The sequence below is a fragment of the Ptychodera flava genome, chromosome 13 (assembly GCF_041260155.1).
Source record: "Ptychodera flava strain L36383 chromosome 13, AS_Pfla_20210202, whole genome shotgun sequence".
Taxonomy (NCBI): Eukaryota; Metazoa; Hemichordata; class Enteropneusta; family Ptychoderidae; genus Ptychodera; species Ptychodera flava.
The window spans coordinates 38,530,825-38,552,062 of record NC_091940.1 but is presented as its reverse complement, the minus strand read 5'-3'; the positions used below and the strand labels follow the sequence as shown (position 1 = coordinate 38,552,062).

The following is a 21,238-nucleotide window of genomic DNA, read 5'->3' as shown; positions in this document are numbered from 1 at the left end:
CTTAGGGGTAGTATAAGAGATATGGCGTCCACAGATGCAGTGGAAGTTCGCCATTTGCCTCTCGCAATGTGAGGTGGATTTTCGCTTTCCAGGGAACGAGTAGCATCCATGCCGACTATGGATAGTACTACGGGGAGTACAGTCCCTGCATTTCTGACAAAATTATTGGCTTTGGTCGAGGATCCAAAGACCGATGACCTCATACGATGGAGTTCCGTAAGTGTATTTGTCTGATAGTCGGAACCTTTTTGATGCTGTGCACACCGGTTTAAACAGGCGTCGCTTCGTCACGCTCGCTACTTTACTGTGATAATATGTCATTGAATGCTAGTCTAAATACAAAGTATCCGCGTTAATGCGTTTAAATTCAAAATTAACAGGCTGTGATGCTTGTTCGATCGTCGGTTTGCGCGTAAACCTGCCGACGATATAAGTGCTGATTTCGTACATGGTCACATAGGTCGGCCAGAGTGCAGATGATTCTACTAACCCTGGGGAGTATGGCACATTGGTCTCCATGAACACGTTGAGATAGAGCTCAATGTCCACATCGCAGTAACCAATAATACCCGAAATACTGTATATGTGTGAATTTGCCACTAAATCATGTCTTTCCTGAAAACTGACTCTCCGTTTGGTGACCATTGTACAGCGAACTCAATAACATTCTGCGACGGATGGTGGCATTTACCTCCATGAATAATGGTACGCGCAGCACAAGTCTGACTTATTTATAGAGCCGCCAAGGAGGGTGATTAGAAAATCTGCCCCCCCCCCCTTCCAGTCTCTCTGTTAGGTCAAACAGTGCATTATCAAGTATACATGAAACAGCATTGGATCAAACGAAACATTTCTGAACTTCGTCGATTTACATTTGTTACTGCTATATAGTAAAAAGAATTCAGGTTGACCTATTTACGCCCGGATCATTTTTTCACCTCGTTCTCCAAGCACAGATCGTAAAGAGACCCTGTTTTGTGGCCACGCATTCTCTTCTCATTCAGGAACACGGTGGTAGAGAAATATGTTGATAAAAATTCATAATTTTGATAAAAATGCGATTTTTCAAAATCTCTCGCAAAATCCCGCGTACTCTCGCTTACCCTAACATTTGACGGTGCCCCTGCGCGAGAAATTATAATAAAGGCAAATATAAACAAACACAATCGCACTCAATGACGTACATTTTGGTAAGTTTCTTGCGGATTATTCTGACATTCACCTGGTTTAATTTGTTTGCTTAAATTATCTCCTTGTTAGTAATATCAAAATGTTGTAAATAACTTTGTTTGAAGAAGATTCTATACATGATAGAGGTAAATATAACTTACCAAATACAGTGTGTCTTTGCACTCGCCTTTTTCTCTGTGAAACTATGTAATTTGAAAAAGTGCTATCTACACACAGTCTTTTCAATTTTGTCTATCATCCATTCAATAAGGGGATATTCAGCAATGTTTTTCAGTTACCTACATTTTCACAGGGAAACAGCAGGCACTGTATGCGTAACCCTGAAAGCATCTTGATGTTTCAGTTTACATGTATGATAGCTTTGTCTCCTTTCATTGATTCATATACACATGTAGCATCATGCCAATTATATTTTGGGGAGATACCAAATCTTACAAACATTCTAAGACAACTGAGTCTTAATCCCTGTAGTCTTGTTTGGAGTGTTTGGTTTGGAATAGCTAATGCAATGTGTCATATCACCCTGTCATGCTTTCAGTTTTATGTTAAAGAAAAATGGAAAATATTTTCCAATTACCAGTTAATAAATAGTGGAAAGTGATCACTAAAATGTTATTACATCATTCATTGTGTACACCTTTATGTTCACTGAAAGTAGTGTACATTCACACAAGAAATTTTTCAAAATGTTTGTCCAGAAGAATTCGATCAGATGTCTGAAGATTCATCCTATGCTTCTAAATCTTTGGCAGTAATTCAAGCTGTAACAGTGCAGCACATATACAGAGCATAGGCTATCACAGAAGACTGCCTCGGAAATTTTCTGTGTTAATGTCTGTACTAGACTGAAAGCGCTATCGCTTGAGGATGCTCCCTAAGCTCCAGGGGGAGTGTATGGAGCGCCCTCAAGAGACGGATCTTCTAGTCTATGTCTGTACATGCATTTACAACTATTAATACCTGAACTCTGTAATTGAATTGATCATTTAGTTTCTTATCATCAAAACAAAATACTCATCTGAGTTTTTTCTTGCCATGTTGCTTCTGTCAAAGGGAAGAGGTCAGGTATTGTATATTTGTGTCGGCTATTTATATTGTGTGTGGCATTTGTTACAGATTCTTCTCTTTGCTGGGAGAATCATCTCACTTTCATGATATTTCAGTATGCTAAAGGACATAGTTTTCACACATACTTTACATCATCGTGCTTTGAGGTATGGTTGAATCTCAGATAACGAGTGACTCGGCTATCTCCTGGCACGCAAACTAACAAGAATTGCTTCACTCATTAAAAGAATGAATTAGGTAGTATGTGCCGCAAAATTGAAAGACTTATACTTCTTCTCAAACTTTTGTCAACAAGGAAAATCGAAACCATTCACTTTCAAATCAAGAACAAAACTTGAGAATCTCTGTGCAAAGTTTGGTACCAGAGAAACAAATGCTTTAAATTTGTTTACAGATATTTAAAATTACACCATCTGAGCTAACACCATGAGAAAAAATAAAAGTTTTGATTTTCACAAAAGTAAGTTAGTGAAAACTGAATCTACTTAAAAAGCTTCAAAATGAACACACAAGTGGTTGACCAAAAGAGTATTGTAAAAAGTTTGAGAGTTGTAATGATGTAAGTGATTTGATCCTTCTTTAAATGACTTCTATTTTGTTTCAGAATGGAAGTACTTTTATCATTGGAGACCAGGCGAGGTTTTCCAAGGAAGTATTACCTCGATACTTCAAACACAACAACATTGCTAGCTTCATAAGACAGCTTAACATGTGTAAGTTTAAGTTTCCATCATTATCTACACGCCTTACATCCATGAAACATACGTTAAAAAATTGTCACTTCAGTTTTACAATCTTACATGATCTAAAGCAGGGCTCCAACTTACCTTTTTGACCTACGTGCCCTGCAGGCAAGTATCCAGAAATTTTACTTGCCCCAATTTTTGTCTGCTCACATTTTTTGTTTTGTTTGTATTGATGTTCATGCCAACTGTCACAATCCATAAGTGTTTGTCTTTGTGATCTCTGCCAACTCGTCCACCAATATTCCAGTGTTGGCTTGGGGTCATAGAGGTGAAGGGGAGGCCGTCAATAGATATTCACATAAACATATCTAGTGTCATTGGGTTTGGTTGCAACCAGTGCAAGTTTTACGCTGATGAGGTGAGATTTCCCGAGGGAGGAAAGACAACAGCTGGATATTACTGTGAATCTCTGAATGTTGATGTCTTGCAAATTAGTTGTCAGCTTGTAGGTGTAATCCCCACGTCAGTGACTTGAAATCGATAACAGTGAGGATTGTTCAACAAAATTTCTTTAGATATTTCCAGAACATTTAAATTTGATCAAAGTCTGTCACTTGCTGAAATGGGAAAGTGCAATTTATTTTTATTTGCTTGATGTCAGGTTTTACTTGCCCCGGGCAAGCGGGCAGCCATTAAGTTCAAGCCCTGTAAAGATAAATTGATGGAAGAAAAGATTTAATGTTGTTTGGTGAAACATCTTCTTTTATCTTTGCTCTTTATGTTGTCAGGGGATAAAATTGTGTTTTAGCTATTTTCTGCTACTCCCCTCTCTCTCCAGACTCTTCAAAGGTGAACACACACACAATATGATGAGTGTCTAGTACTTACTATTAAAATGAAATTGTCTTCCACAAAAGGACAAAAACGTCACAGCAATTGCCGAGCCCGTTAATTTGGCTTTCCTCGAGCCCGCGCCCATAAATAAACGTTAATGGTCAGAGCGGAGTCTGTTAATATTTCCATTATATTATCAACGAACTGGAGAAAACCGTCAAAATTTGCGAAAATTTTCGGAGTGAACGACAACTGGGCCCCAGAACTGAGCAATACGCGACGCACAGTCACGCGTGCTGTAAAATATCGGCAAATCTGGAGATATTTTCAGAAAAAAAGTATCTCAACTTGGCCCACAAGTACTCCATTTTATTTTGTGATTGATTATGATTTACGTTTGAGCTGTAAAGTTACGATACTTTGAGTTGTTAATCTTATTATTCATATTCAGGGGCATGTAAACAATTTTGGAATTCTGATATCAATTTACTTCATACAGATGCAATGATTTGTCCATCTAGCTTATTTTATGTATCTTCACTCAGACCAAAATATAACTGATCTGGTTAATCCTCTTTCTCCCAAGTTGTACTTATTTCTATGGTTTGTCAATGGAGCATGGTAGACAGAGGATTAAATAAAGACAACTGACAAGAATGAATGCTAAACTTTATAAGACATACCAGTTGGCTTCCACTGTCAAAACATCAAAATGATAGAAAAGAACTACTACGATAAACTTTACATGGCTTTTCGAACTTCATATTACAACCAGGATAATACGGGTTGCAAAGCAGTCATCATTTTGCAGTGATCAAAGTGACACATCAATGCAAATATATAAACCAACTGTTATATAGTTATACACTTTTGTAAACCCTTTTATTGCAGATACATGTTAGAAAATACATAGATGCAGTCACTCACACACACATAATACACACATGTGTACATACATACCAGGGCTCGAAATTAGCGTTAGTCCCGCATCCACGGACTACCAACTTTTCTCTGGGGCTACCAAAGTCCATGAAATGGTAGCCCACACACACTACCAAAGCCTGGGACATGAATTCAGTCAGTACTAGGCATGCCATGTCTGGTCTAGTCTGTCTCTTTTGGACGAGCTAGTAAATGCAGTCTAACCCTGCTGGACACAGAAAGGCCATACTATTTACTTTGTTGTGCAAACTGCAAAGACAACAGTGCATTGGAACTTTGCAACAAAGTTTCAATATCTGAATTGATGTACTTGGATGACAGGCATAGGAAATGATGGCCAATAAAAATGCATTTTCATTGCATTTTGATCAAAAGGTATCAATCACAATGACATGGAAATTATGAATCCTCACTAGTACAGAAAGCCCATGTTCTATTACAGTCATGGTCATACAGTCGGTGGTCGTTGTCAGGACGAGTATCAAAATTTGCATACAATTCTGGGATTGAAACCGGCTGTCAATAGGTCACTAAACTTTTGAGTATCACTGTTGTCCATTATACCTGTTTCCTTTGGGTATTAAAGATGTGCAAGTATTCACATCATCTGACTAGCATATTCACTTCATGTGCAGAATCTTGAAAAATAGCTTTTTCTTGTCTGGTTAATGAAAAAATATCCCTAAACTAAAATATGCATGGGCTACCAGCCATTGTCATTTGGCTATCAACTTCAGAACATGGTAGCCCAAGTGGACTACCAGGAAAAAAGTTAATTTCAAGCCCTGCATACAAAAACTAAAATATGCATGGGCTACCAGCCATTGTCATTTGGCTATCAACTTCAGAACATGGTAGCCCAAGTGGACTACCAGGAAAAAAAGTTAATTTCAAGCCCTGCATACACACACACAGTACATACACACACACGCGCACGCACATACATGCATTGGTATATATAAATGCATGTTTAGTTTCATTTATGTGTACTTTTGAAGTATACAACGATTGAAAAAAAAGTAATTTGAAATTGGACTAACAAGGACTGTATGCTGATACTGGCTTCTACAATCCCATTGATTGCTGATTTTCAAGTGTAATCAAGTTAATTTTGTACATGTTTTATACTACAGATGGTTTCAGGAAAATGGTTGGCATAGAAACAGGGGGTCTGAAATCTGAGAAAGATGAGACAGAGTTTTACCATCCACACTTTGTAAAAGGTCAACCAGAGCAACTTGAACAGATCAGACGCAAGGTAAGTCCTGAAAGAACTTCCAATGTATTCCTTCAAGGTTCAATGTCACTATTCCATCAAGTCATAAAAAACTGAGAAAGCATGATTTTTTCCATTGCCCACTTGTTAAATCGCAAAACGTGAGAAAAATGGCGCACTTGGCAAGGAGATTTTTGCCTAAATTAACATTGCGTTTGCTAAGGTTCTGGAATGAATGTAAATGATTTGGGATTCCCAGTAACATTTCTGCCGTCCCTGAATCTGATTGCATTGATGTACCAAGGGGAACCCCGGTAAAATGACTGGGGAACTGTTACCTGGGTACCGGCCTTAACAAAAGCACTGAATTATCCAAACTTGCAAAGTAAAACTATGAAGCTCCTCTTCAAAAATTCTTTGTTGGCTTTTTACATGACCAATCTTGAACTGCACTTAGTACAACCAGACTATAATGTGATACTGTAGATATAGCAACTAAAATTCTTGTTATTTGAATTTGTCCACTGATCTGTATCAGGTATCTACATCCAAAGGGGATGAAGTGAAGGTTAAACATGGTGATGTAACTCGTGTTCTGTCTGAAGTCAAACAAATGAAAGGCAAGCAAGAGAACTTGGACACCAGACTTGACACAATGAAAAGGTAAGCAACAGCTTAGAAGTGTTTTATCAGTTTTCACTAAAGTGGTGATTGAATCTATGCTGTAGTGTGAATGCCTGTTACATTGGTGAAATCTTTTTTCAAAGCTTCACTCTGATCACAAGATCAAAACTTCACATTCCTGTGTGTTCTGGGAAAGATTCCTCACATTGGAAAACATGAAGAATCATTTGCCTCCATGTGGTTGCCAGTGAGAAGATTTCCTTTTTGCAACCTGTTGGCTATAAATTGAAAAATCAAAAAGATCAAAAAATCACAAGAACAAATACACCGATTACCAGGATGTTGATAAACTGAACCTGATCTGACTTGTGTCTCAGTGTTAACGTTGCTGTATTTAGATTCAAACAATCCATGCCATGTTCTGCCAAGCTCTCATTTCATCTTGTTCTGTTTCACAGGGAGAATGAAGCACTGTGGAGAGAGGTAGCAGAGCTGAGACAGAAACATGCCAAACAGCAGACCATTGTCAACAGACTCATACAATTTTTACTAAGTCTGGTACAGACATCAAGAACAGGACTGAAACGGAGATTGTAAGTCCAGTTATTTTCTGTACAATATTTTCTTGGAAATGTTTTGGTAACAGACAAAAGCAATGTAAAGGTTTTATAACTGAAGCAAATCATTTGTATATGAAATATTATTATTTTATTTTGTGCTTAATTTGTTTGTATGATTTATTTGTTTTTATTGCTATTTTTCTTTTCTTGTACAGTTGTGCATATACAAGTTTTCTTTATAATGTAATAGTATTCCTGTAGTTTTTCCTGTAATAATACCTTGTTTGTCTCAAATCAGGATAATTCAAGTGTAAACTCTGTAATTTTCCTGTCTACTGTTCATCTGTGTGAGGATATAAGTTGTCTTCAGCAGGACTGTGAGATCATTCTCTGCTGTGACAGGATACACTTTCACCAGGTCTAGTCACTCAATGTTGGCATTAATAAAGTTATATGGAAATGAATTGAAATGAAAACATAATCAAACGTATTCCATAACCTTTTTACTGTAACTTTACAGGCCACTAATGCTGGCTGACGTCCCGGAGGCACCATCATCTAAGGCTGCCAAGTTTGAAAGACTTCTGTCCATTGAACCAACCACATCTGGAGCATACGAAGTACAGTCGGTGAGTACATCCAGAGTGTGTTGCATTTGTCAGTGGTTAGAAGATTAAATTACTTATTCCCGTAAAGCTGTCATCCCCTCAAACATTTTGGTTTAATCCTAAAAAGCATCTTTTTTGAATGGTATGACCAATACTAGTGAGTAAAACAGGGGTGTAAGGCCAGGGATTGAAAACATGCTAAGAGGTCACCCAGTCGGTGTACCAATCCTTTATCAGTAGTCAATCATCTTCTGTTGATCTTATCCATATTTACAATTGAATTATGGGGATCCTCCCAGTTGCCCTTTTGTCTGATAACATTATTTAACCTGTAGATGATAGAAGAGGTACTCAAAGCAACAAAAGAAGCCACACTTCAGGTAAAGGAATATAACTTGTTAGAATGGTCACAAGAAGTCACAAAGGCCATGGCATTTGAAAATTCATTCTTGTCCTGTGATATGACATTCACAGTCATTTTCTAATGGTGTTAACATTTGCCCCATTAAAATCTTTGCAACACACAGAATAAATAGGCGTGCTGATAAAGATTGATAAATGGTTTTAGGATTTTAAAGTAGTTGTTAACTTTTGAACATTCCAGAAACTGTAGTAAACTAGTCAGCTGTGAGCAGTCACAATTGCATAATTGTGTCATAAGTTTCACAGTAAATCTGCCAGTTCATTCCAAACCAAAGTCAGATTTTAAACACCAAAGCCAGACATTTATAAATGCAGTGTTCTCCACAGCATGTTATCAGCATGGTGGTTCTGCTAGATTATACCATGGCTGTTATGCTGTTTTATGCCCACCAAGCTCATAGGATATCCAGGAAGGTCCTCTGTGTTTGTGATTTAATCTTTATTTTTGCCTACATTCTTGGTTTCAAGAACGTTTCTTTGATGCCAACATTTTGTATGACACACATGTTCTATTGTTGAGACCACTTTATACATTTTTGATTGGACAAAATACTCTCAACTCCATGATTAGTAAAGAGATTGAAAATATGGTCACTGTGATCAAGCTGCTGCTTAGGCTAACAGTAGTGATCCAATCCTTGAAAGTTCAACATCAGAAGTAGTTACGATCACTCAGAACACATCAGCTGCTAACCCTTGCACACTGCAGAGTTGCTGCAGATGTTGCCAAAAAAATTACCGTACTCGTCCGAGTATAAGCCCCTGCTCGTGTATAAGCCCCCCTACTGATTTCAGAGGATTTTAGAAAATGCATTACATCCGTGTATAAGCCCCTACCCTAGTGTAACTCAAATACAGAAAGGTTAAAAGAGTATATTTGGTCATTTAACTTGGCAAAATGCTTTTAGATAATAAAGAAACCATTAAAAGATGTTAAAACAATGGGAAACTGGAGTTCCCTTGACAATATCGTAAGGAAAATGACACGTTTTTCCAGTACTATCTTGATTCTTTGACCCTACTCACCCCCGTCGCCTAAATAGAATAGTCTCACTCACGTCCGCCATTGTTTATTTTCATTCACGGCCACGATGTTTTCATGCTTGAAACATGCAGTTTCTTTTGTTTGAAGCAATTATCCTTTCATTTGTGAAGACTTTTCCTGGTGATATTACAATTTTCACTGCTATGTTGTTGTTTTCACAAGATGTAGACAGTTTGATATTGGAATATTGAGTTGCCTTTCCGTGTGGGCAATGCAGCATACATGACGTCTTTGTTTCAAGTTTGGGGGGATTTTTGACGCTGAATTTCACCAAAATGTCACTTCTGTATTCAGAGATTGTACAATCAATTTCTTTGGATGTGTAAGTCGATTTTGAAAGCGATAGAAAGATCGAGTGGTGTTGAAAAAAATCGTGCATAAAATTAGCATAAATTATGCGTCCATGGCAGATAATATGGGGTTGTTCTAGTATAAGCCCTCCCCTAGTTTTACAGTCGTGTTGTGTTGCCTAACCGGGGTCGGATGAGTACGGTATAAGAACAAACAAAGTGGGCCATTGCAAGACAAAGTGCTTTCCTTACTCTAGAGACTGGAACACAAAGGTCATTTACAGCAGCGAACTTTTGAAATTGACAAAGAATTTAAATTCAGTGATTTTACCAATGGATTCACAACCTGCAGATACCTACTGACCTATCAGCAAAGTCATCAATCAAGACTGTTTAGGTACACCTCCATCCCTGAAAAAGATGGTTCAATAACTGAGCTATTTCAATTTCTGACCATAGCCCCTCCTCACAGCTGGAGTTCAATGTCAATGAGGCAAATACACATTCATTCACATAAGTGGATTGGTCATACTGGTACCAAATTCAACTCATACTCAGTACAGCGACTCGAATGGCTATAGAAATATTTAGATCATATTCTTTTAGTCGGTTTCCTTGGGGACTTATAGGTTTGGTCATGTCCGTGTGTGCGTGTGTCCGTGCGTCCGTCCGTTCACGCAGATATCTCAGAGATGCCTGGAGCGATTTCATTCAAACTTGGTACAAGGATTACTTCATATGTCATACATATGCACATTGATTTGTTTTGTGATACGATCCAATATGGCTGCCTTGCGGCCATTTTCTTACGATTTTTTCATGTACAAAGTCATAACTCGGGCATATCTTAACTAATTTTATTCAAAGTTGGTACAAGGACATTGACCTATGTCATACATATGCACGTCGATTTGTTTTGTGATACGATCGAATATGGCTGCTGTGTGGCCATTTTGTTACGATTTTTTCATGTACAGAGCCATAACTCGGGCATATCTCAACTGATTTTATTCAAAGTTGGTACAAGGACATTGACCTATGTCATACATATGCACGTCGATTTGTTTTGTGATATGATCCAATGAATTAAATTAATTGCTAATTTGCATTTACATGATGAACTTTTGTTTTTAGGGTGAATGTCCAGAAGCACTGCATCAAACTTTATTAAATATGGCACTGGTGATAATCTATCAGTGTTATGATAGGATGCAAAAATGTTTTGCAACATCCTGTTGATTAATTCCTAGTTGACTCATTTAATGACCTTTAGGATGGTGGCCTTCATGTTTTTATGTTTTCATCATCATGGAACTCATTCTTGGCCATTGAGTGCCATCTGTATCAAAGTATTTTTATCACAGACCTAATTAATGAAGAGGACTCTATCCTCTCTGAGGACTTGTAATCAAAGTACCCATTACGAGTGGAGACTGTGTCATCAACGATGACTTGTTTTAGTTGCTTTTACCACTGTTTTTGCAAGGCAGGAGATAGTAATATACAAATAACAGTCTGAAGTATTAGGTTGTCTGTAATATTTGCTGCTCTCTCCTTTGATGTATTTAGTGATGTGCTTCTTGATTTCAAAGTTTAACTTTTTAAGATTATGATTATTATAAATGTCCTTTGACAGCTACTATGGTATTTAAATAAGTACCAAACACATGGCACACCGTGGCAAATAGATTCAATGGCGTACAGTTTGATGAAATGTATATATTGAAAACTAAGGTTTAAAATTTGAGAGAAACCTACATCATACATTTATTTATTAGCTAGTAATTTAGAGCAACATATTCCTTATAAAGAATTAAATTTTCTTGATTGTTTTGAAGTTGTTTAAAGTCTCACGAAAATCTCTGAATAATTAGCAATATCTTAAGTTTACCAGCATTGATTTCACCAGAGCAAGGCGACTTTTAATTCACAAGATTGCAAATGCTCCATAATATTAATTGATATGCCCACAGGCTATGGCATATGATAGTATTCATCACAGGATTATAAAAATTAGCTTTATTTTGCAGGTATAGTCACGACTCTTTTTGTGGAAGGTATTTTAACCTACAGTAGAGCACAAGTTAATTTTATGCAAATGTACGGATAAATGTGCTAACTGGTGGCGATACTGGCCAACAATCCGGGGCAGAATGCTTTCACGTCAGCTTGATTCATCATCAAAACTACGTCAAGCTGTCGGTGCTTCCATGGTATGGTTTATGTAATTCAAACCATGTCAAATTATCTTTATTTCAGCCTCCATCAGTAGCTAGTTCCGGCAATCCAACAGTGTTTGGCCCTGTCATTTCTGATGTCACTGATTTAGTGGGCAGTGATGATGCAAACGTTCAAACAGAGTTGATTTCCCAAAGTCCCACATCCCCAAGGCCCACAGCTACATCAACCATTGTCACTGGGACAACAACAACAGCAGTACAGGAAAGTGCACCATCGGCAGTGGACAGCGCCCTCAGTGGGCAGGTAGAGCTGCAAAATGTACTGGCTAGACTTAGTAGCCCTGATGCTCAAGAGCTACCGAATGTCTTTGCCACCGGGATTCCCTCTGAGGAAACTGAACTTATTCCTGAAAATCTGCCTATAATACCACTGGAAAGTTTGCTGGTCACGGAAGGTGATCCCCTGGACTTAAGCTGTAAGAAACCGGTAAAAGAGGAACGTGAACCAACTACTGAAACAAGCTGTAAGAAAGCGGTAAAAGAGGAACGTGAACCGACTACTGAAACTTTACAATTACATGAGCCAGTGAAGAAAGATGAAAAGCACTTGCAAGTTGCTGTTTCTCAAAGCCCAAAAGTGAGGTGAGATATTGTTTGATAAAATATTTGTGAAAATGCCATTTTCACTGCCAGCACACAGCTTTCATCGACTGAAGAGTGATGGTTTTATATGTATATATATATGTGTGTGTGTGTGTGTGTGTGTGTGTGTGTGTGTGCCCATATTTGTGCCGTAATATCATTTAAGTAACAAGATGGGCATTTTTGAAGAAAAATCTGAGAAAGCCTGATGTATGTTATTTTGCACATTGACAGCAGATTTGTGTATGATTTAATATTAAAAATTGGACACTTACAGTAAGTTCATAATTTTTTCATCACACAACATATTTAGGTAACTACAAGGTAGGAGATGATGCAGAAAATTATTATGCAAGGGAGTCTTCTCCACCTGCCAACTCGAAGGAATAATTTAACTGTGCGATAAAATCTCTTTCCCCATGGCATGGCTACACTTGTGATAGACATTAACTAACCTTTAGGTTTTGATAGATCAACCCACAAACTCTATATTTTGCCAAATCTCTTTCAGCAAGGAGTCTAATTTATCATTTCATGACAATTGTAAGATTTTACTACATGACACAGAACCTTACTTATAAAGTGTGAAATGACTATCTTCCAAACTAACTGTATGATATTATTATTATAACAATCTAACTTTTGTTAGATGTTCCAGAAATGATCTGACAGAACACTGTGATAGTGTGCAGAGTAACTTGGACCTGTTACAAGGATTATTGTCAGGTGGCACATACAGCCTGGATCCCAACTCACTGGTGGAGGTAATCAAAACTGAGAATTATGGGAATTCTGATAGAATCTTAAAATTAAATTAAAAATAAATTAAAATTAAATTAAATAAATTAAATCAAATTTAAAAATAAAATAAATTAAATTAGAATCTCAACCCTCTGAGCACCACAGTCAATTTTGTCACCGCCATAAATTGTAACCCAAAGAATTTTTTTCAGATTTTTTCCAAAGTTTTGATCAAAAAGTGTAGCCAATCAAAAGTTATATCCATTCAGTGCAAAATTGTCAAAAAAATTACCAAAAACTTCATAAAAATTGGTAAAATTTTGAGCTAAAATTTTAGTGGGAAAAAGCAGCACTCAAAAGGTTAAACAGAATATGTGACGTGCTGATGTAAGTGTACTATGAAATCTGTGACAAAAAAAATGAGGAACTTTAATTCAGTCCAATGACAATACACCATTCATAAAGCATTGCAGAACAAAGACATTTTCTGCATATACACACATGTGATCACATACAAAAAACAAGCATAAACAATAGAGACACTAAAAATAAGGTTTTCATTCCATAGATATTGAACATGTATGACATCTTTAAAGCTTGAATGATTCTTTCTATTCAGAGTATTAACCCTTTTCCTGCCAAGTTCATATTTCACCATCAGGTCAAGGTGAGGTGGATAAAATTAGTGAAGCGCAACATATTCCATATGTTGAATTTTGACATAATATTGGACATTTGAAGCCTCTTGAAAACATAAATACTGTAAACTTGATTTTTATGGATTAAAGATGCTTTAACAGACCAAGCTGAGTGGATCAAAATACAAATGGTTTGGGCGCAATACCGCTTTTTACTGACTTGGATGATGGGGAAGTGATACTGTCTGGCAGGAAAAGGGTTAAAGCAGTACAAACTGTCATAGCTATATGTGAACTGAAAATGCTCCAGTGTTTCAGTAAAATATTGCAGTTGTCTTTAAATTGAAACAGTTGCCACTAGTTTTCAACTTCATCGAAATTGCTATGATCAACATCATGAACAATATTCACCATATATTACTGTAATATGTAAATAGTTGAAATGAAAATACTAATTTCTTTTCACTGTTATTATTGTATCACCACTATGTATAGCCAGTGCAATTGCGTTTGGTGAAGTCCTTTATATATGCTAAACTGTGAAAGCTCATTGGATTTGCAAATTATAAATTAACTGACATGAAAATGCAAAATATCTTTTACTTGTATAATATAATTGTCTCATCAATATATATAGTAAGTTTTGGAAACTTTGGTAAAGTCCTTCCAGTCTTAAGTCTATCATGTCATTTTAATTGAATTTTTCCTCTCATATTTCGTATTATGTATGTCTTGCAATTCAAAGTGATGTTTTGACCACAATATTGTTTTCACTTTTTTGTTTGCTTATGTAGTTGTTCAATCCAAGCACAGATGACTTTCCTCTTGCAGGAGATAGTCTGGTGAGTGGAGAGGTGGTTATACTGAGAGGTTATTGCTCAACATTTTTGGTGCTAGAACAAAAAAATGTCAAGTTAGGGATTTCAGTGGAACTACCCTAAAATAATATTACAATATTCAACCTCCTGCCACAGTATTTATCTAGCCAAACTGTTCCTATTCCTCAAAGCCCAACATCGCATCCTGTGTGGAGAGCAGCTGCTTTACTTTGTACCCTTGCAAGTTTCAGTGTAATTTAGGAACACTCAAAACTGGAGACATTCAATGCTTCCATTTTGATGTCATTATTGTAAAATTATCGTAGCTGATATTTTACAGCAAACGTCACCTAACTGGATCAGTATTAGCATGGGTATATGAAAACTGATCAATATTACACTGCTACAGTAAGTGTTTTAGAAGAGGAAGTCCATCATGAAATTAAAGATTTCAAATTGAATGTTACATCACAATGATATTGTGTGTGTCCTCAATCTTTCATATTCATCTTATTACTGAGATCAAAATTTATTTATGTCCTTGACAATAATAACGATCTTTGCAACTGACGAAATTGATTGTCATTTCTGACAGAGCATGCTTCGTAATTTGACTGACGACTCTTTGGGAAGTATATTAGCTGGTACAAGTAACAGTACAGAGGCTAGCAGCCCTGCAGCTGGAAACATAATAGGTAAGTCTCACCCCTATGATTGGTGTTCATCTGTGGACTTTCATGTTGGACTTTTATGTAGTTTTCAAACTCTGAAGAAAGCCACTGCTGAGTTAACAAGTCCTCCTTGACAGCCTAATGAATTAGAGACTCTGTCTGGCTGTCTGTCCATCTGTCCATCTGCAGCCGTTACTCAGACTTTGATAAACTTCGTACATAGACATTATACCTTGAGGTGTATATACACATCAATTTATTAGCTCATATTTGGTATGTATATAAATACCAAAAAGAGCTTATATGGTGAGTTGGTGGCGTCTGTATGTCTGTATATGTATGTACCGACGCAAAAGCTCCCAAACCGCCACACCTACAATCTTAGTATTTGGTGTACAGGTAGACCCAGGGGTTGAGATGTGACATTGTGCAAATGAACATGTCAGTTCAAAAATATGCAAATGAGGTAAGAAAAAGGGGAAATACTGCAAATGTGCAGGAGTGGTGGTATTAACTGAAACAGCTTACACATCTGAGTCAGAGCTTCTATGATCTCTAAGCTATTTGTATGCAGTGTACCTATTATGTGTAGGAGTGGTGGCAGTAATTGAAACAGCTGATTAGTAATTTCCTGTCATTGTTCATGAACTGTTACGTATTGGCAGATTAATGTTATCTACTTGAAATAGAGTCACTAGGCAGCCATTTTGTTATGATTTTTATGTCTAGAGCCATTACACCGACAGTTTGAAACTGATTTCATTGATGATATATGTCTGAATGTGTTACAACAACATCAGAATGGAAACCCACTCAGGTTCAACACTTAAGGTAGCGGTAAAGGCTATTTTGCACCAATTCTTTTATTAGAGTTAATGTCAAGTTTCAAGTGTTAGAATCAAGATATTTAGTTCAAATTTTCAGGACAACTCCCTTAGTTAATAATTTCTCCAAAGAATATAAATATTGTATATTTGTAGCCATGATTTTGAAATATGACGCTAATCAATATTAAAATTTAATTTTTCATATTTTTTTACATATTTGAATTTAATTATAAATTAATATTACCAAATTAGTTATAAATATGTTGACACTATTAATTGTAAGATTTGTACGGCAGGATTTGTAAATAAAATTTGTTTTTATGATTTTACATGGGTTTACATATCAAAAAATTATTAAAAATTCTTTCAAATTTCAAAATGTGATTTTTCAAAAAGTACTTCAAATACAGGAAAATTGTGCCGTGCAAATCTTATCTGTAACCTTGTTAATAGGCTGTAAAATTCCATGTCAATATCTCATTTCAAAGGTTGGATTTAATTGGTATAAAATTATGTAGGAAAACTGTTATTCTGTCAAAATTGTTGAAAACAAGCCATATTTGCACCCTCTTTTGAAGTCAAAGAGCAGTCTTTTTGGTTAATCTCACTTTTGACACCTCTTTGACACTCAAAGAATCTAAAAATGCATTTATAATAGCAGTCACGCATTCTGAATGCAAGCACTGCCTTGTCAAACTTTCCTAAAAAACAGTAAAAAAAAAATGACTTTCCCTTTTCAAACATTTTTTTAAAAGCTAGGGGACCTCTACCATAGTTAATACACTAGGACTCCCCAACTTCCTCTTATTTGGTCAGTTTTTCAGAAGTTTCAATGGGTTATAACTCTGCGATGCTTATGACCCCAAATGTCTAGTTTTTTTTATTCCACAGATAATGTTGACTACTTTCATGTTTTAATAGTTTTATTGAAGTTTATAACTGACGCTCTAGCCTTTACCGCTACCTTAAACACACTACAGATTATAGGAACACACCACAGATTGTATGGAAATGCACCACAGATGGTATGGAAATACACCACAGATTCTATGGAAACACTACAGATTGTATTGAAACACACCACAGAATGTATTGTAACACACCACAGAATGTATTGTAACACATCACAGAATGTATCAAAACTCAACACAGACTGTATTGAAGAGATCCACTTATAACGTACTGGCATAAAACAATTAGATCTAAACATATCATGCTAATCAGTGTAGTAACAATTTCTCAAACCAAAGTTGTTTACACAGACTTTGTTAATGTGTTCAAATTCAGTTTTTTCCAATGATCACAGGATCTCTGATCTAGTCACTGATGTCTGCTTTGTTTCTTCTATTGCAGGAAATGAACTGACTACATACAGTGCCCCATCACGAAATGTGCTTGAAGATTTTGATATTCCCAGTCTTTACGATCTTACAGATGAGTCCAACCCAATTTTTGACAATGAAGAACCTGATGAGAAAGCTTCAAAAAAGTTGACAGTGTCTTGAGAACCATCTTGTCCCTTCTCATACCGCTGATCAAATCATAAATTTTTAAAACAGCAGTGAAAGTATGTCCCTCTTTTTTTCCGTAATCAAAATGTATTTTTTTACTGTTTGTCTAACTTTTCAGTAATCTGTACACAAAGTCTGAACTTTCATTACTGTTTAGATTTATTTCACAGTAATGATTACTGTTTGCCAAATTATACCGTAGCATACTATTGTGTTCAACACACTGAATACCTTAAATACACTTACACAAGCCCATAGCATGTCAAAAACAAACATATATAACTTGAAAACTTAAAGAGAGATATGAAAATAAAGTTGGTTAGTAGACCAATCAATGTAATAATAGTTTGACATTTTGAGCATCTGCTGTGTCCGGAATATAAACAACAACATATTCATATTAGATTTGTAGCTGCTGTATTTTAAACAATTTCAGTTTCTGTATGACGGCACTCAGTGCCCATAGGTAGTGCCCTACTGCTATGTTAAAGCAATTTATTAAAAAAACATGAACTCCTTTTCTCTTTTCTTACACACATTTTTCAGACGCTGTCATGTCACAATTTGTTGAATCATTCTCAAAACCGCACACACACAAGCGCCCACAAGGTTTTTTCAAAGTATATAAAAATGTGTAAAATATTTCAGAGTCAGGATGATTGACAGGGGCATACATACCTCATTGATGCAAATCATTTGCATTACATTATAACTATTGTCTTATTACCTACCTATTCTGTATACAGCAAGCATTAGTCATGTCATTGTGACAATTTCATGTGATTTGGTGTACAGAACACATTGATGTAGTATACTGTAAATTTTCTGCATATTTCAGTATACACTTGAAACAGCAAGACAATGGACTTTATCTTCTTGAAAAAGAATTTTAAAAAGGAGTGTGACTTTTTGAAGTATATCATTATAGCACTAGGATAGAATTTCACTTTGAGAAAAGTTTCTGAAATATGGCTGCTTTGCCTTTCAACAGAGGGACTTTATTTTCGGGGATGGGGGCAGATCCACTACAGCCTGAGTGTACTGACTCTGAATATCAGACATATCAAAGAGAGACTCTGTTTTTAGCAAGGAGTATGGTCTGCCCATGGTCATACTCAATTTGAGAGTCCTGCTGTCATATTTAGATAATTTAAAATTCAGAATATTTAATTTAGTGGATCGTATGTTCTAAAAATGAATAATTAAAATTGTACTACCAGTAAGACATTGTTATGTCATCAATGCAGTGAATTTGAACTTTGTGTGGTTCAAACCAAAACAATGGTTGGCTTTGTGCTGACTTGGTACTCTTCAAACTTTGTATTGTCCACATAACACCAAAATCATTAAACATTGCTATCTCTGCTATCTCAGTATAGCTTATTTTGGTACGAATAAGCCTCAAAATATGAAGTGAATTCCCCATGAGAAATGAAATATTGTTTTCAGCCTTGCAAGATAACATGTCATTTTTATACACTTGATTGCTTTTGTTTCAAAAACATTCACATTTAAACTAAAAGACAAGAAAAAGAGCACGTAGCCGTGAGTGATCTCAGAGGAAGATGTCAAACTGTGGAAAAGCATATCTCTGTATATTTGACATAACATTGAAATAGTACAATTAGGATTCAGTGGTATCTTCCCGGAATGCAGATTACAAAAGGATTATGGTTTCACATGCATGTTTCCAATGTCAACAGTCAACATATAGAGAGTTGGACTGGACTGATTTCATTCATTTTTTGGCCCAGTTACGCCCATTATATTTGAGTTTGATGTCATGGACCACCCTCAAGTTAATGCATCATGCAGCCAGCAAGAGGGTAGCGTTTTCCCCCATCTTTACAAGCTGATGTACTTAAATTATGGCAGCAGTATTATATTCGTTACTACTGCCAAGCTATACCCTCACCATCCTTAGGTCAGTGTTTGTATCCCCCACATGCACTGATAACACATTTAACAATTGGGGGTTAAGCCAATGGACCATATTTCAAAGATTAAGAGAAACCTCAGAAAACAATCTTTGGAGTATTTATAGTTTTACCTGGTCAAACCAATCAGATTTGCAAGTCATTTCGTATCTGGTATCTACCAAAAAGATATAATAAAACATTAAAAGTTTAAATCCTCCAATGTACACACAGACTCTCATAGGTTGAAATTTTCAGCATGGGTAAATATTGAACACTTTGTGACATGACAGTGTTGGCTATGTAGGTTATGTACAAACATGTTGCCATATCAGCGAATGTTTATATAATTAAAACAGCACCTGACATATAGTAAATTGTCTTTGTCTTTATTTTCAAAGAGAAAAAGTGACACTGTGTCGCTCAGTGTCCTACAGTCTCCTCTCTTTGCGTAACAACAGCGTACAGCATTTCTTATCAGCTATTTTAGAGGCATTTGATACTGACAGGCATTTCAGATCAGGCAAATCAGACTTCGTAATCTGTCATTGGTCATGCCAAAACCACTCATATTTTGCCAGTCCTGTCATGTGATGTGCATCACCTAATGAAAATTTTACCTTAAAGTGAAACAATTATGTCTCTCCTATCATCAGCCTTGTCAACTTTCACATTGTCATATCAAACATTTGAATGATTGATGGCATCTTTGTCACTGTTGAAAACTATCCTCTGTTCCTTCTTTGGAACAGAGATGTGAAAATTCGAACATTTCATTTGACAGCTTTCAAGAGTAGAGTTGAATAAGTGTAGTCCTTAATCCATACTTTATCCTTGTTTGAGACTAATCCTTGTTAGTGTCCGGGGGGACTTATAGGTTTGGTCATGTCCGTGTGTGCGTCCGTCTGTCCGTCCGTTCACGCAGATATCTCAGAGATGCCTGGAGCGATTTCATTCAAACTTGGTACAAGGATTACTTCATATGTCATACAGATGCACGTCGATTTGTTTTGTGATGCGATCCAATATGGCTGCCAGGCGGCCATTTTATTATGATTTTTTCATGTACAGAGCCATAACTCAGGCATGTTTCAACTGATTTTATTCAAAGTTGGTACAAGGACATGACCAATGTCATAGATATGCACGTCAATTTTTTTTGTGATACGATCCAATATGGCCGCCATGCAGCCATTTTGTTACGATTTTTTCATGTACAGAGCCATTACTCAGGCATGTTTCAACAGATTTTATTCAAAGTTGGTACAAGGACATTGACCAATGTCATAGCTATACACATCAATTTGTTTTGTGATACGATCCAATATGGCCGCTCTGCGGCCATTTTGTTACGATTTTTTCATGTACAGAGCCATAACTCAGGCATGTTTCAACAGATTTTATTCAAACTTGGTACAAGGATATTGACCTATGTCATGCACATGCACATTGATTTGTTTTGTGATACGATCCAATATGGCCGCCGTGTGGCCATTTTATTACATTTTTTCATGTCCAGAACCATAACTCAGACATGTATCAAGTGAATTTATTCAAAGTTGGTACAAGGAGATTGACCAATGTCATACATATGCACATTAATTTGTTTTGTGATACGATCCGATATGGCCCACCGTGTGGCCATTTTATTACGATTTTTCCATGTCCTGAACTACAACTCACACATGTATTGAGCGAATTTATTCAAAAGTATTTTTATCACAGACCTAATGAAGAGGACTCTATCCTCTCTGAGGACCTGTAATCAAAGTACCCATTAACAAGTGGGGACTGTGTCATCAACGAT

General features: G+C 36.4%; 1 protein-coding gene across 6 annotated transcripts; it reads left to right on the top strand.

Moving 5' to 3' along the window:
* On the top strand, positions 1-19,808 carry LOC139148422 (heat shock factor protein-like). 6 transcript variants are annotated; one of them, XM_070719870.1, is made up of 12 exons: positions 1-216; positions 2,864-2,972; positions 5,855-5,979; positions 6,476-6,600; positions 7,020-7,154; positions 7,642-7,750; positions 8,065-8,109; positions 11,747-12,309; positions 12,968-13,073; positions 14,483-14,530; positions 15,102-15,201; positions 17,358-19,808. In XM_070719870.1, the coding sequence occupies exons 1-12, from the start codon at positions 109-111 to the stop codon at positions 17,507-17,509; spliced, it is 1,725 nt and encodes a 574-aa protein (XP_070575971.1). In that variant the 5' UTR covers positions 1-108; the 3' UTR covers positions 17,510-19,808. The 6 variants fall into 6 exon arrangements, with proteins under 6 accessions (XP_070575971.1, XP_070575970.1, XP_070575974.1 ...); XM_070719869.1 differs by having other exon boundaries at positions 12,959-13,073; XM_070719873.1 differs by lacking the exon at positions 8,065-8,109.
* Positions 19,809-21,238: the final 1,430 nt, after the last annotated feature.

Coding starts and splice junctions, on each gene's coding strand:
- LOC139148422 (XM_070719869.1), top strand. CDS start 109: ATGCCGACTATGGATAGTACTACGGGGAGTACAGTCCCTGCATTTCTG. Junction 12,310..12,958: donor TCTCAAAGCCCAAAAGTGAG/GTGAGATATTGT, acceptor AACTTTTGTTAG/ATGTTCCAGAAATGATCTGA. Junction 14,531..15,101: donor CTCTTGCAGGAGATAGTCTG/GTGAGTGGAGAG, acceptor CATTTCTGACAG/AGCATGCTTCGTAATTTGAC.